The sequence below is a fragment of the Acinonyx jubatus genome, chromosome B4 (assembly GCF_027475565.1).
Source record: "Acinonyx jubatus isolate Ajub_Pintada_27869175 chromosome B4, VMU_Ajub_asm_v1.0, whole genome shotgun sequence".
Lineage (NCBI taxonomy): Eukaryota > Metazoa > Chordata > Mammalia > Carnivora > Felidae > Acinonyx > Acinonyx jubatus.
Genome location: NC_069387.1, coordinates 124,865,939 through 124,881,568, shown reverse-complemented (window position 1 = coordinate 124,881,568; position 15,630 = coordinate 124,865,939). Strand labels below are relative to the sequence as shown.

Genomic DNA, 15,630 nt, shown 5'->3' with positions numbered 1-15,630 from the left:
ATTGTGATCAGGTGAGAATACTACATATAAAGGGCTAGCCTGCCATCTAGGAAGGCCCCCAGGAAATGTTAGCTGGTGGAGAATTTCTGTCAATTAGAGGTCTTTTAGGAGAGAAGAGATACGCTTTGACCCTGCACGGTTTAATCCTTCATTTCACTAAAACCCCCGGAGCTGCATCAGGACATTTTCCAAGGCTCTTTCTAGTCCCATGACCCGGGAGATAGGATTCCTCCTTCAGAGAGGTTTTTCCCCCACTGTCAGGGAAATGAGAAATGTCTTCAGGAGTGGCCCCCCTCAAGGCTTGCTCTGGAGGCAAAAACCAGTTTGGAGAGTTTTTATCGTCTGGACGCACTTCCTTCTGCAGCAGCTGTGGTTTCACTTTGGCCATGGTTAATGACAATGAGTAACCCAAAATGAAAAGGCTGCTGACAGGCTTTCACCAGAGGACACAGCTAAATAACTACGGAAGGATTAAAAACCCATCTCACCACCCAGGGAGCCTGCCAGTGAAGCTCATACACAACACAGCGATAATAATCACAGAGCTAGAAATGGTTCTATGGTTTCACGGGCCAATAAGGAAAACACAAAGCCCTTTTAGGCACCTCTGCTGTCTCCCAGCAGCCTGTGTGCCTGATGAGCAGATGGCGGGGTTGGCAGTGGCTGACAGAGAAGGGTCCAGAGAGCTCGCCTAGGGAAAGAGTCTGCCTTTCTAGCGATCGCTCTGCAGAGAAGGACTCCACCAGTCCACATCTCCATCAGAAGTCTCATTGCCACCCAGTTTTGGAGATGACAATGATAACTTTGGAAGCTCTGAAGAAAACCTTTGTCTAGACAGAAACAGCTCAAAAGCTTTTGAAAGGCACCATCTGAAACCTTGTTTGGCTTGGTTGTAGCTGGGTAACGCTGACTCATCCCATGAAATGCTGTCCTTGGCCTCGTGGGACTTTGCTCTCAAATTCCACGAAGAGCGGAATAACCCCTGGAGTCAAGACAATGAGAGGTAGGTTCAGGTCACCAAGGTTGACTTTATATTCCCCACAGATCAAAAACTGTTGGCCAAAAGAGCAGACAGTATCTCTACGCATCTGGGTAACTGAAGGGCATCCCAATTCTACTCTCCAGACTCTGTTCTTTTTCCCTAGGCTATTTTTTCTTTTTTAATGTTTTTAAATGTTTTATTTTATTTTTAAGAGAGAGAGAGAGACAGAAAGCATGAGTGGGGGAGGGGCAGAGAGCGAGGGAGACACAGAATCTGAAGCAGATGCTGGGCCCTGAGCTGTCAGCACAGAGCCTGACATGGGGCTTGAACTCACAAACTGCGAGATCATGACCCGAGCCCAAGTTGGACACTTAACCAAGCGAGCCACCCAGGAGCACCATTGCTGACTTTTTTTTTTTTTTTTAATGTTTGTTTATTTTTGAGAGAGAGAGAGAGAGAGAGAGAGAGCGCATAAGCAGGGGAGGAGCAGAGAGAGGGAGACCCAGAATCTGAAGCAGGCTCCAGGCTCTGAGCTGTCAGCACAGAGCCCGACGCCAGGCTCTAATTCACAAACTGTGAGATCATGACCTGAGCTGAAGTTGGATGCTTAACCAACAGAGCCACCCAGGCGTCCCACAAATATCATTTAAAGTGTTATGTCATCACAGAGGGTTTTGTGCAACTTTTTAACCAAGTCGTTAAACACCATTATCTCAATGCTTTTAAAGCCAGGCAGTACCTAAGGATCAATACTAAACCCAGTGTCCTACTTCCACACAACCTTTTTTTCATTTTATTTGCCATTGCCTACACCTATTCCATCTTTTGAGAGACGTAAACACCTACCTTAGTCTTAACTTGTTACCTTCCAACCCCCTGCCCTTCCAGTTCGTCAATCTTCTTCCAATTCCTAGGACCCTCCCCTTACTTGAGACTCCTTGAAGCCTTGTCACCTATGAGCCTCTGAATCGACTAGAACTCTTTCACCTGTCAGACCCCAGGTTCAGAGCTGCCTTTGATACACCATCTTTTCCTCCCTTGGCTTCCCCTTTACATCATTCCAGCTGTCTTTTTCATTCGCTGAGAAGCATCTTGAAAGGGCGGGCTTCAACCTCACCTCTGCTTTCTCTTCCAGCCCCTGTTATGCCCTTACAAAGGTTTCTAGCCATCTTCTAGTGGCCGAATTCAATCAGTGCCCCTCACACCTAAACTCCCTGACTCCTCTGATTTATAAGATGCTGTCAGCCACTTCTTCCTTCTTATAAAACGATGCCTGCTTGTAAAAAAAAAAAAAAAAATGACACCTGCTTGTAATTGCCGTGATCTCACACTAGCTTGGTTCTCCGTCCAACCTCTTAGTCCTCTTCAAAGCCATTTCTTCTTCTGCCCCTCCTTCGGTGAGACCTGCCTCAGCTTTCTCCTAATGTTCCCCTCAGTCTCAGCCTGGGAGCTCGAAGCCACTCCTCTTACTGCCCAAAGGTGAACGACTCCCAAATCCACAGCTGTCTTCCCTCCCGACCTCGACACTGGCATTTCCAGGTGCTTGCGGACAGAAGTAGCCTGTCGGTGTTTGTAATCCAGCATCTCCAACAGACAATTTTTACCTTTTAAATCTGCTCCTCTTGGGGCACCTGGGTGGCTCAGTCGGTGGTTAAGCATCCAACTTTGGCTCAAGTCATGATCTCGCGGTCCGTGAGTTTGAGCCCAACTTAGGGCTCTGTGCTGACAGCTCGGAGCCTGGAGCCTGCTTCGGATTCTGGGTCTCCCTCTCTCTCTGCCCCTCCCCCATTCATGCTCTGTCTCTCTCTGTCTCAAAAATAAATAAACGTTAAAAAAATGTAAAAAAAAAATGAATAAATCTGCTCCTCTTTCTGTGTTCCTTGTTTCAGTTGATGGCAGCTCACAGGAGTTATCTCTAACTTCTCCCTCTTCCCTTCCCCCACCCCCAGCCTCCGAGGGGCCACACCACATCCCCTCCCAGCCCGTCCCTCCTCCCCATTTCCAGGGCCACTGTGTTGGCAGAGACCCTCCCTCCCTCTCTTTTCATTACTGTAATATCCTGTTGGTCTGCTGATTCCTGCCACCAGACTGATCCTCAACCACAGTACTGAACAGTTCACTCTCTCTCCAAGAAAAAAAAAATTCAATAGTTCCCCATTGTCTAAAAATTAAAGTTCAGCCTGGATTTCAATGCCTCCTAGAATCTTCCTAGTCTCCTGTTACTCAGCTTCTATTCTCCAAACATAGTTCCTGCCTCCAAGGCACCTGTTTCCTCACCCTTGGATCTTCTGCCTATAATCCTCATTCCGTTTCACCTATCAAGTGCTGCACCCCCAAAAGCATTTCCTCCTAGTTTTCTACTCACTTGAAGCTGAAATAACTCCCTCTCTTCTCTGTATCCTGATAACATTTTTCATTCTTTTTTTTTTTTTTTTCCCAAGTAGTCTCCATGCCCAGCACAGGGCCCAGTGCAAATCTTGAACTCATGATCCTGAGATCAAGACCTAAACTGAGATCAAGAGTCAGATGCTTGGGGCACCTGGGTGGCTTAGTTGGTTGAGTGTCCGACTTTGGCTCAGATCATGATCTCTTGGTTCATGAGTTCAAGTCCTGCATCGGGCTCTGTGCTGACAGCTCAGAGCCCGGAGCCTGTTTCGGATTCTGTGTCTCCCTCTCTCTCTGTCCCTCCCCCATTGTTCTCTGTCTCTCAAAAATAAATAAAATGTAAAAAAAAAAAAAATTTTTTTTAAAGAATAAAAAGAATCGTGCGTGTAACTGACAGAGCCACCCAGGCACTCCTGTACCCAGATACCATTTTTCATTTTGGACATCAGATATACCATGTATACCTTTTTTCATACCACTTTTCCCTCCAGATTGCAAGGTTCTTCAAATTCCATTCAACAAAAAATTATGTAGTTTTTGTTTTGTTTTGTTTTGGGCATTGTAACAGCAACAAGGACTCAGAAAAGAGTAACTGCTGCTCTGGACCTGGATTTTTCTAGCGGGAAAAGATGATACAGAAACTGTCCCCGCACTATGTAGCAGGAAGCAGGCATGTCTTGCCGACACTTGTTTCCTCAAGTCCAGACTCGGCACATGTTAGCTGAATGGCATCCTAGAGCTGGAAGAGCCTAAAAGATCATGCAATCTAAACTTCACGTGTCCTAGCATAGAGAACTGAGACCACAGAAGTCAGGGGCTTGCCCAAGGTCACCGGGCTGGTGATGGCAGTGCTGAACCACGCCACAGGCCAGGCACACTCTGCCACAACCCACAGCCTCCTCCTTTGCACCCTCAGGGTGGTATGCGGTGGGGTGTCACAGAGATTCGACTAGTCAGAGTTACAAACCACAGGGAATATTCTAGAAGAAATACAGTATAATCAATGGGTATGTCTGGGCTGAGTGGCAAAAAAAAAAAAAAAAAAACCAGGAAAGATCTTAAAGGACATGTAAATGTTTCTTCTTTTGTGGATGCACTGTTTCCATAAAACTCTGCTTACCACATTGTTTCTACTTAACTTTTTTGTAATCTATTTTGTCCTTGTTAAGACTCAAATTGTCTAATGGTTAATTAAGCATTCATCCACAGGAAAAGGGAAGATCAAACATATTAAAGGTCTCATTCCTGGGGCACGTTGACTTTGGCTCAGGTTATGATCTCACGGTTTGTGAGTTCAAGCCCCACATTGGGTTCTGTGGTGACAGCTCAGAGCCTGGAGCCCACTTTGGATTCTGTGCCTCCCTTTCTCTCTGCTCCTCCCCTGCTCATGCTCTCTCTCTCTCCTTCAATTTTTTTTTTAACGTTTTATTTACTTTTGAGAGAGACAGAGTGCGAGCAGGGGAGAGGCAGAGAGAGAGGGAGACACAGAATCTGAAGCAGGCTCCAGGCTCTGAGCTGTCAGCACAGAGCCTGACATGGGGCTCGAACCCACAAACTGTGAGATCATGACCTGAAGACACTTAACTGGCTGAGCCACCCAGGCACCCCTGGTTTTTCTTTTAGAGAGAGAGAGACACAGAGCAGGGGTGGGGGGGGGGGCAGGGGCAAAGAGAGAGAGAGACACAGAATCAGAAGCAGGCTCCAGGCTCCAAGCTGGAGCCTTCAAAATAAATAAACATTCAAAAATAAATAAACATTCAAAAAAAAATTAAAGGTCTCATTCCTGGATTAGTGCTCCTCCTACAAGTCATCAGGAAGGTTCCAGAAAAATGGCCTGATTTTTTTTCTCTAAAAAAAGTTTTATGATTTTGATGGAATTTTATTGCTTTTTTTTTTCCCCAAAAGGCTTCTCAAAGTCATTGCCTTATTCTCAGTAGGGCTTTGAACAAAACCACATTAAAAATCTCTCGAGGCATTTTTATCCACAATAAAGTTCTCCTTTAAAACTGCCTTTGTCCTTTTCTTTATAAACCGCTCATCTCAGCAAGGTATATTATATTTATTCACACATTTTACACATTTATTTTAGAGACGTGAATGAAGAAAAATCTTTATTTCATTTTCCCACATTTAAAAGCAACCACGGTATCCAGATTAAACAAAACATGCTCTTTTATTGTTATTATTCCTACTGTAGAAAAGAGAATGTCAAGATGCTGATCGTGGCTAGAGCAGAATAAAGGAATGGAGAGTGTTATTACTGCTCATCGAAGACCCCTAAGAAGTTTCTCAAGGTTATGAACAACTTGGTTAAATAGCTGTTCCCCCAATCAAGCCAGGAAGTTTTCCAACTCCCTCCCCCCTCCCAGTAGTAAATATATCTCATTTGGTCTTGCTTCACTGAAACCTTTATATAGAATAAGAACCTGCCTGGAGACCAAAACGGATATATTACAGGTGTTGAGAGGCTGTAACTAAGTAACGGGTAAGAGCAGGGTTACATCTTGATCCTTCAAACTAAAAGACTCCATGTGGTTCTTTAAGAAAAAGTAAAGTGGGGCACCTGGATGGCTCAGTCCATTGAGCATCCGACTTCAGCTCGGGTCGTGATCTCACAGTTCATGAGTTTGAGCCCCACATCGGGCTCTGTGCTGACAGCTCGGAGCCTGGAGCCTGCTTCAGATTCTGTGTCTCCCTCCCTCTCTCTCCCTCCCCCACTTGTACTTTGTCTCTCTCTCTCTCTATCTCTCGAAGATAAACATTAAAAAAAATTTTTTAAAGAAAAAGTAAAGATTTGTTGTGAATCACTGCATAGCATTTATCTGTGCAGCCAGAAACACAGACACCACTATAACCCATTGTTACAAATTCTAGTAATTACATGTTTTAACATGGATTCAGTTTCCACAGGTCAAGTCTTGTCCCCTGGAACCTTGCAATAGAAGGTAAAATCCTAATACAATGTGGTTACTCTGTCCTCTTTCTGACACACTGAAGAAACCACACTAATTCCACCTAGAGATCATTGAAAAAAAAATTTTTTTAGGGGCACCTGGGTGGCTGAGTTGGTTGAGCGTCCAACTTCACCTTGGGTCATGATCTCGCAGTTCATGAGTTTGAGCCCCGCGTCGGGCTCTGTGCTGACAGCTCCGAGCCTGGAGCCTACTTTAGATTCTGTATCTCCCTCTCCCTTCCCTGCTCATGCTCTGTCTCTGTCTCTCAGAAATGAATAAACGTTAAAAAAATTTTTTTTTAATTTTTTAAATGTTAATTTTTAAGAGAGAGAGACAGACAGACAGATGGACAGAGCATGAGCAGAGAGAGAAGGAGACACAGAATCTGAAGCAGGCTCCAGGCTCTGAGCTGTCAGCACACAGCCAGACACAGGGCTTGAACTCATGAACCGTGAGATCATGACCTGAGCCGAAAAGTTGGACACTTAACTGAGCCACCCGGGCGCCCCCACCTAGAGATAATTTTTGGTCAGGCTTTACTCTCCATAGAACTGAGTAACAGTATTTTCTCCAAAAGATGATACACTACTAACTTACCATTGATTAGTACCTTGCAGACTACCAAGGTATTCTATACCTTCTCCTGTGAAACAATACAGAAGAGGAAACTGAGTTGCTCACAGGTTAAGAAATGTTTGCTCTGTCACTCAGCTAGCAAAGGAGGGAGCAAGGGAGGGTATAGAAAGGGACACAGCAAGCCTGGGCTTTAAGGTCAGACAAACTCAGCATTGAGTCACAGCTCAACTAACCATGGCAACACAAACCTGGACAAGGCCTCATTAAAAACAAACAAACAAACAACAACAAAAACCTTTATTATATATTTTGAGAGAGAGAAGGGGCAGAGAAGGAAAGAGAGAGAGGAAGAGAGAGAATCCCAGGCAGGCTCCATGCTGTCAGCACAGAGCTCAACCTGGGACTCAAATCTCAGGACCTGTGAGATCATGCCTTTGAGGCAAAATCAAGAGTCTGATGCTTAACAGACTGAGCTACCCAGGCAGCCCTCATTATTTTTAACCACAAAATATGTGTAACATCCACCCCCAGATTTATGAGAATTTAAAAGAACAACATGTAAAAAGCACACACACAAAAATTCCTGGCACATAAAAGATACTCATTGAACAGTAACTTCTCTCAGTTGATACATCTGTAAAAAGTTGACACATCTGGCCTACCTCATGAGCCAGTGTGGGGGATGAAATCATACCCAGTTTTCTCTCCTTCCTGTGTCCTGGCGCCACTCCCCACCACCACACAGGACTGCCTCTGTGGAAGGTCAATCCAAGTTATTAGAAAAGAGCTTTAGAGGGGCACCTAGGTGGCTCAGTTGGTTAAGCCTCCAACTCTTGGTTTCAGGGCAGGTCATGATCTACCAGTTCGTGAGTTCGAGCCTTGCATCAGTTTATGAGTTGTCAGCACAGAGCCCGCTTCCAATCCTCTGTCCGCCTCTCTCTCTGTCTCTGCCCCTCCCCTGCTCGTTCTCTCTCTCTCGCTCTCTCAAAATAAATAAATAAACTTAAAAAAAAACTTGACATATCTACTTAAATCATAATAGTTTCTAAGACAAAAATGACCAGAATTAAATGTTCTTCAAAGACTTTTGAGAACAAAGCCAAAGTCGCTGGGTAATTCCAGTACATCTAAGAAGCCCTCATGGGGATGAAAGTCTGAGAACATACCAACTTCAGTCCATCCTGTTCCACCATCTATGCATTTCTTTTTTTCTTTTTTTTATAAAGTCAGGATGTCACTTTAATTTAACCAAAGGTTAGGTTTAGTGAGAAGTGGGGAGGGGGAAAAGGAAAATGAAAAACCAGTGGACAAAAACAACGGAGAGGAAAATACGTTTTTATACAAATCTGAGTTCTAGCACACTAACATATGTTACTATTGCCTAAATGCTACGAAGTTTCCAAATGGCCACTTTAAAAAGAAACTTTTTTTTAAAGGTTTATTTACTTTTGAGACAGAGAGAGACAGAGCACAAGCAGGGGAGGGACAGAGACACAGAATCGGAAACAGGCTCCAGGCTCTGAGCTGTCAGCACAGAGCGGGACGCTGGGCTCGAACCCAGGAACCGTGAGATCATGACCCGAGCGGAAGTCGGACGCTCAACCGACCGAGCCATCCAGGCGCCCCCCAGATGGCCACTTTCTGATAAAACCGGAAGTATCAAATTCAGCACGTGGACCGCACCACCGCCAGGCACGAACTCGCTCCGCAGCCTGCGCTGGGCTAGCAGCGGGCTCTGTGTGGGTGCTCAAGTGCCGGCTTGGAGTCCCCTTCACCCAAAGTGACCGTGTCAATTAAATCTCAAATACAACTCCCCAAGGAAGGAATGCAGGAAAAACGTTCCTTTCGTCTTAAGGGCTGTCTTTTATTTATTCATTTTGGGGAAGGTCTTCGGTGAAGGTTGGCTTGAAGTCAATATTTATGTGCATAACGTACCCACGGCGCTGACTGGGAAATTCCAATCGCCCTCCTGAGTTTTTAGAGTGAGGTGCTCAGGATCCGGTACAGTGTGCATTTGAGAAGTACCGTTGGAGAGTTTCCTTAATAAGCACCTTTAAGTCTGCAGGCACATACCCAGTTGGGGCCTGGGTCGGGGGGGGGGGGGGGGCGGCAGCCAGAAAGGTCAGAAGACACGTTCCCGCCGGAAGACTCGCATTTCTTTTTCCTAAAATTTAGCCCTGGATTAAAAAACCAGCTCAAAAATGCAAACCACCCTAGCAGGGGCTCCAAGGCTGCAGCGGGCGCGGAGGGCCCGGGCGCGCGCTAGCTGCCCGCCTCCTCGGGCTCGCTGCAGGGCGAGGGCGCCGACGAGGCCTTGGACTCGCCGTCGCTGTTGCACTCGGCGGCGCGCGGGGGACGGGTGCCGGCGGGGCCCTCCTGCCCCCGGGCGTGGCGCTCCAGCAGCTCCTGGAGGTGCTTGATGTAGCCGATGGCGGCGCGGAGCGTCTCCACCTTGCTGAGCCGCCGGTCGGCCAGCTCGCGGGGCAGGTGGTCTCGCAGGCGCGCGTACCCCTCGTTCACGCAGCGTACCCGCTGCCGCTCGCGCTCGTTGCGCCTGCGGAGGAAGGCGGGCTCGAAGGCGCGGTCCAGCGGCCGCGGCGGGCACGACCGCCTCGCGGCGCAGTCCCGGGGCGCCCGCTCCCAGCACGCGGCGTCGAGACGCCACGAGACCCTGAAGGGGTCCCCGAGGGGGAGGCGGGGCAGGGACCCCGGCAGGTCCAGGGGCTCGCCGCGGAGGTGGCACGACCGCAGGGGCAGCAGTCCGGCCGGCTTACGTTTCTCCATCCCTCGCCGGGAAGCAAACAAATCACCCCAGAGACCGATCTCTTGCAAGACGAGACTTCAGATCTTCAAAGCGTAGGTGCTGGTCCATTCAGACAGCCTGGCACAGCCGGGCTTTTAATTTCTGGTTCCAGGACAGACTGCAAGGAAACTTTGCATGATTTCCTAAATTCATTGCACTACTCGATCATTTATAATGATCCAGGCGGAGGTGATAAGCAAAGATTTAGGACCTCCTAATCCATACTTCAGATCCTGTCTTCCCCTCTGATCTTATTTCAAAAGGTGACAAAAGGGGTTCCTCTGCTCGGTCCCCTTAGCCTGGAAATGTGAGCGCACACCACACAGAGTAATCTTTCAAAACCACCCAAGCTTTTCAATTACCGTAATCCACCGCTCTGGGTCTTCGAGAGTGCAGGAATCTTCGAGGTTTCCAAAGAGCCCCTCCCAGGAACCAACAGGTCTGGCGGCTGAGCGAAAGTTTAGCGAAGGCTTTCCCCTTGAAAATCAAAACTTGACTGTCCTTTGCGGTTTCCGGCGTCCAGGGCTAATGGAAATCTCTTTCAGACGGTGTGCAAACTTACGCTTGTTCTGCCATTTCTGTGGAGGTGGAGGGAAGACCTCATCAAAGGAAAGACTGCTCCCTTGTGGTTGTAAGATGTGTCCAGCAAAGGAGGACCTCCGGGCAGGCTTGAGGGTTTTCTTCTCCAAAACCAAATCTTTTAAAAGCCCAGTTAGACATGTTTTGAAGAGAAGAGGAAAGGACTATACCTTAGCAACGAGTAGATGGATTCGAATGTTGTGTTCCCGCTTATGTTGATCGCAAGGCGTTTTATGGATTTGTGCTACTTTTTAAGAGCACATCAAAAGGTTGAACAGTAACAAACACTTTCAGCCAGTTATTTCTCACAGTGCTTACTGTAAACACAGGTTAAACACTGCTTCCCGACCTCTTCTAATCCCACCCAGGATAGAAGAACATTTTTCCATAGTGCAAAGAATGTATTTCTATTGTGTTCTTCTTTTTGTCTTAAGAAACAAAGATGCAATTTATTTTCTCCCTTGGGGGCAGGAAAGCAACATTTGAAAGGTGGAGATCCCCAACTCCAAGGATCAAGGATGATGGCTTTGAAGACTTGTCTTTTTAACACACAACCAAAAAAAAAAAAAGAGAGAGAGAGGGAGAATAATTAATCCATCCGTGTTGGTGAAGGGCTTTGAAGATAAAAGTGTCATTAAAAATCCAACAGTGGTTAATGTCAAAAAATGCGTTATCACGCTGAAAATCAGATCTCTTGTTCCGCAAACCAGCAGATTAAAGGCAGCCTCTACTTTTAAAAGTCCAACTTAAAAACAAGAGAAGCAAAAACCCCCTACGTTTACGATCAGACTTTCTGCCTGTTCTTCAGGAGCCGGGGTGTCGCCCTAACATGTTTTTTTGACAAGTGCTGCGCTTACCTGTTTACCCTAAATGATCTGCCCCAAGCAACTGCAAAAACACCTCCATCAAGGCAAATAAAATAGAAATAATGATTCCTTTTAGGCATTAGTTAGTCACATTTTAAAAACTCCCTGGGAGGCTTGTACCAGGAAACAACCTAATGTGTCACCTTGATTTCTCAGTAGAGTTGAGAACAATCCATAGAAAAGTCCTTCCTGTTGGGAGACAAGCCCACCATAGAGACAGAAAGACTATTAGACCACAAGATGCTTTGGGCCATGTTAAGGATTTTGCCCTTTGTTCTAAGAGTGAAGGGACATAGGGGCGCCTGGGTGGCTCAGTCGGTTAAGCGTCCGACTTCGGTTCAGGTCATGATCTCGTGGTTCGTGAGTTCAAGCCCCGCGTCGGGCTCTGTGCTGACAGCTCAGAGCCTGGAGCCTGTTTCAGATTCTCTGTCTCCCTCTCTCCCTCTGACCCTTCCCCGTTCATGCTCTGTCTCTGTCTCAAAAATAAATAAACGTTAAAAAAAAATTTAAAAAAAGAGTGAAGGGACATAAATGATGTATTTTAAGCAGAAAGGTGACATGGTAAGATTTTGATTTTAAAAAACATTACTCTAGGGGTGTCTGGGTGGCCCAGTAAGTTGAGCGTCCAACTTCAACTCAGGTGGTGATCTCATCACTTGTGAGTTCAATCTCCACATTGGGCTCTGTGCTGACAGCTCAGAGCCTGGAGCCGGCTTCGGATTCTGTGTCTCCCTCTCTCTGCCCCTACCCTGCTCTCTCTCGCTCTCTCTCAAAAATAAATAAACATTAAAAAAAATGTTTTAATTACTCTATTTGCAGACTGGAGAATAGACTAGAAATGAGGACAAGAGAAAACAGGTAAGCAATACCATTTTTCATCCTCAGATTGGAAAATGTAAAAAGATTGTTAACATCCAGGGCAGGCAAGAATTTGGGGAAGGGGCAGAAGCGTAATTGCTACAAGCTTTTGGGAAAATAACTATTGAAATTAATAGCATACATCACATGTCCTTTGACCAAAAGATACTACAGAAATAAATGCACTGGTGTGAATTTACCTGCACAATAATATCTATTGCAGCATTGTTTGTAGTGATTCTTAAAAGGGAAAAAAAAAAGGAATAGCTTGAATGCCCGCCAATAGAGAGAGGGCTGGGTGTGCCTGGGTGGCTCAGTTGGTTGAGCGTCTGACTCTTGATTTTGGCTCAGATCTCACAGATCAAACCCCATGCCAGGCTCTGCACTAATATTGTGGAGCCTGCTTGGGATTCTCTCCTCTCTCTCTCTGCACCCCCCTCCCTGACCTGTCTCTCAAAATAAATAAACATTTTTTAAAAATAGTGGGAGGACAAGGCACCTGGGTGGCTCAGTCGGTTAAGCCTCCGACTTCAGCAAAAGGTCATGATCTCATGGTTCACACATTCCAGCCCCACATTGGGCTCTGTGCTGACAGTTCAGAGCCTGGAGCCTGCTTCAGGTTCTGTGTCTCCCCCTCTCTCTGCCCCTCCCCCACTCACACTTTATGTGTGTGTGTGTCTGTCAAAAATAAGTAAACATTTAAAAAATTTAAAAACAAAAAAAATACAGGGCTAATACTTTAAGAATATTATGCTATTATTAAAAATAATGAGCTAGAGCTATATATAAGAACTTGCAGAGCTATACATAATGTGTTAAGTGAAAAAAAAGCAAATTAAGGATAATATATGCGGTGTGAATTTAAAACAAACTGTTCTACATGATATGTATGTCTTTATATGTGTTTATGTGCACACAGAGAAGTGGAAAGATTCACAGTAAATTTCTGTCGTTCGTTGCCAAAGAAAGGTGGCTTTGGGGAGAAGGAGTGTTATGCATTTTTCTTTATGAATCTTTCTACTGTTTAATTCGTTACCAAAAGCACATATTACTTTTGTATTTATCATTATAATGTAAAGGTCTTGGGCCAGGTTTTCTTGCTCCTTATAAATTCTGTCTCTGAGGAATAAATACCTACAAGACTTTTTTTTTTTTCTTTTCTTACTGAAATGTCATCAGAAAAAGTCAAATCCTGGTTCTCTACTCATCCTTAATAGGGTCCGAATACTGTTATCAGGTATGGACGTGGTCATGAAGAATGCTTAGTCTTCCTTAGGCTTTTTGAAGGTGCAAGTGCATTTGAAATAGGTAGCTTCTTCAGTGAGAAAAACATTGTTTTGTTTCACAATGTGAAGTGGGGAGGGGCTGCGTTCTTGTTACATAAGAGATCAAAAGAGGAGGTTCTGACTCCCCATCTCTCTGGTCAGTTTTGACCCAGACAAATGTTCTCTCCAACTTTATTTTATTTTAAATTTTTTTAATGTTTATTTTTGAGACAGAGAGACAGAGCATGAACGGGGAAGGGTCAGAGAGAGAGGGAGACACAGAATCTGAAGCAGGCTCCAGGCTCTGAGCTGTCAGCACAGAGCCCAACGCGGGGCTCGAACTCACGGACCGTGAGATCATGACCTGAGCCGAAGTCAGACGCTCAACCGACTGAGCCACCCAGGCACCCCTGTTCTCTCCAACTTTAAAGATGTCTCCCATCTAGATCAAGTCTAGGTATGTTATAGTTATGTCTAGATCAAGGGACTAAACACTAAACCTCCAAGGACAATTGAAACTATGTTTGGTTGTCCTACTCGGATCTGCCTGTAAAAGGGGAAATGGAGATTCACTGACGATCAGGCTCAGCAGATTCAAAGGTATCTCTAAGGCCAAGGTAGACTTCCACCCCTAAAATTTAGGCGGGCTCTCTCCACCTGCTTGAAACACGTGAGATGAAGACTTAGATCGGCTCTTCTTCCAAAATGTTTGATATCACATTATAGATTCTGTTTTCCTAGGCTGGTGGCACAGAAGTATTACATACCTGTCTGTCCCCATACCTGCAGTCTGCATCAGCTGCCATAAGGGGACACAGAGAAACATGTTATGACCTCATGATAGAAACAGGTGCAGATAACCATGATCAAACTGATCACGGAATCCGATTCTATTCCGTTGGTCCTGTTCTACATAGCTCAGGTCTAAGCTATCTGTATTCTCATGTGCAACATCCTCGAGGGGTATTCTTAGATACAACTAAACACTGAGACTCATTAAGACTACAGGGGGCCACATTTGACATCAGATTTTCTTGGAAGGATATAGATCAGGAACAGCACTTGAAGCAGAGCAGAATTAGGCATTCTACCTCCCCAGGAGTCCTTGCGATAATCTGTGCAGCAATCCACACAGGTGCTCCTCCCAAACCCCCTGGAGCCAAGTAACAGCTCAGATGCAAGGAAAGAAGACTCACAGCAGACCCATGTGGCCAGCTGTCCTGACTTAGAAGTCGCACACCCCTCAGGAGCCAGTATTTCTTGTAACGACCCCACAGGTGTAGCTTCCAGGGACCTCTCACAGGGGCCAGTGGAAGAGGCTTCACATTCCGAAGCCCAGAGCTATACTCCCCCATCCGGTATTTATAGTTGTGCCAGTCCAGATGCAATCTACCAATCAGGTGATTGCTTTAATGTAAGTTAAGGTTGCTTAATGACATAGCTGACATTCTCTCTTTATCATGTTTCAGAGGGCCAGAAAACAAAGATAACTGAAGGTCAAATTGTCATCCAAAAGGGTAAAATTTTCATGTATCCTTTACCCACACCATTCCATTCTATTTTAAAGATAATTTATAGCAAGAGGAGCGCCTGGGTGGTTTAGTCGGTTAAGCCTCCACATTCGGCTCAGGTCATGATCTCATGGTTCGTGGGTTAGAGCCCTGCATTGGGCTCTGTGCTGACAGCTCAGAGTCTGGAGCCTGCTCCGGATTCTGTGTCTCCCTCACTCTCTGCCCCTCCTCCTCTTGCACTCTGTGTGTGTGTGTGTGTGTGTGTGTGTGTGTGTGTGTCTCAAAAAATAAACATTTAAAAAAAGATAACTTACAGCAAGATTTAAAGAAATGCAAATATTTAGGTACAATTTATTCCCAGCTTTTCTGTCCTTCTCAAATACTATTTGCATGTTAACCTTGTCTATGCACTCTTTGGTCATGCAACAATGTAATATTTTGCTGTAGTCAAATACATTCATCCTTTCCTTATGGCTTTTATCTTTTTTCTCTTCTTTAAGGCTACCTTCTCCTGCCCCAAGTTTCGCAAAGCCTTTTCCTTGTCTACGTCTGGCAGCTTGGTGTGAATTAGAGAAAGGGGACGAGCACAAGGCTTGGTGAATAGATGGGTGACCGCCCAATTCGTTTGGAGGAACAATTGTTGAACAGGAGGTCTAAATCTGGAAAGAAGAACAGAGAAGGTAACATGCAATTTTGACATCTGTAAGGAGACACAGAAATAAAATTTGGGATTCTAATTGGGATTGTGTTAAATATATGAATAATTTTGGAGAGAACTGACTTTCTGAAACATTGACTCCTGTATGAACATAATACAATTCCATTCATTCAGGTCTTCTTTTTTTGTCCTT

At 45.5% G+C, this 15,630-nt stretch overlaps 1 protein-coding gene across 1 annotated transcript; it reads right to left on the bottom strand.

Annotated features, from left to right (window-relative positions):
• Positions 1-8,613: 8,613 nt before the first annotated feature.
• ASCL4 (achaete-scute family bHLH transcription factor 4) lies at positions 8,614-10,561 on the bottom strand. The gene is made up of 2 exons (XM_027070908.2): positions 10,063-10,561; positions 8,614-9,818 (listed from the first exon to the last, which is right to left on the bottom strand). Exon 2 carries the CDS (start codon positions 9,679-9,681, stop codon positions 9,160-9,162), a length of 522 nt encoding a protein of 173 aa, XP_026926709.1. The 5' UTR covers positions 9,682-9,818; positions 10,063-10,561; the 3' UTR covers positions 8,614-9,159.
• Positions 10,562-15,630: the final 5,069 nt, after the last annotated feature.

Coding starts and splice junctions, on each gene's coding strand:
- ASCL4 (XM_027070908.2), bottom strand. CDS start 9,681: ATGGAGAAACGTAAGCCGGCCGGACTGCTGCCCCTGCGGTCGTGCCAC.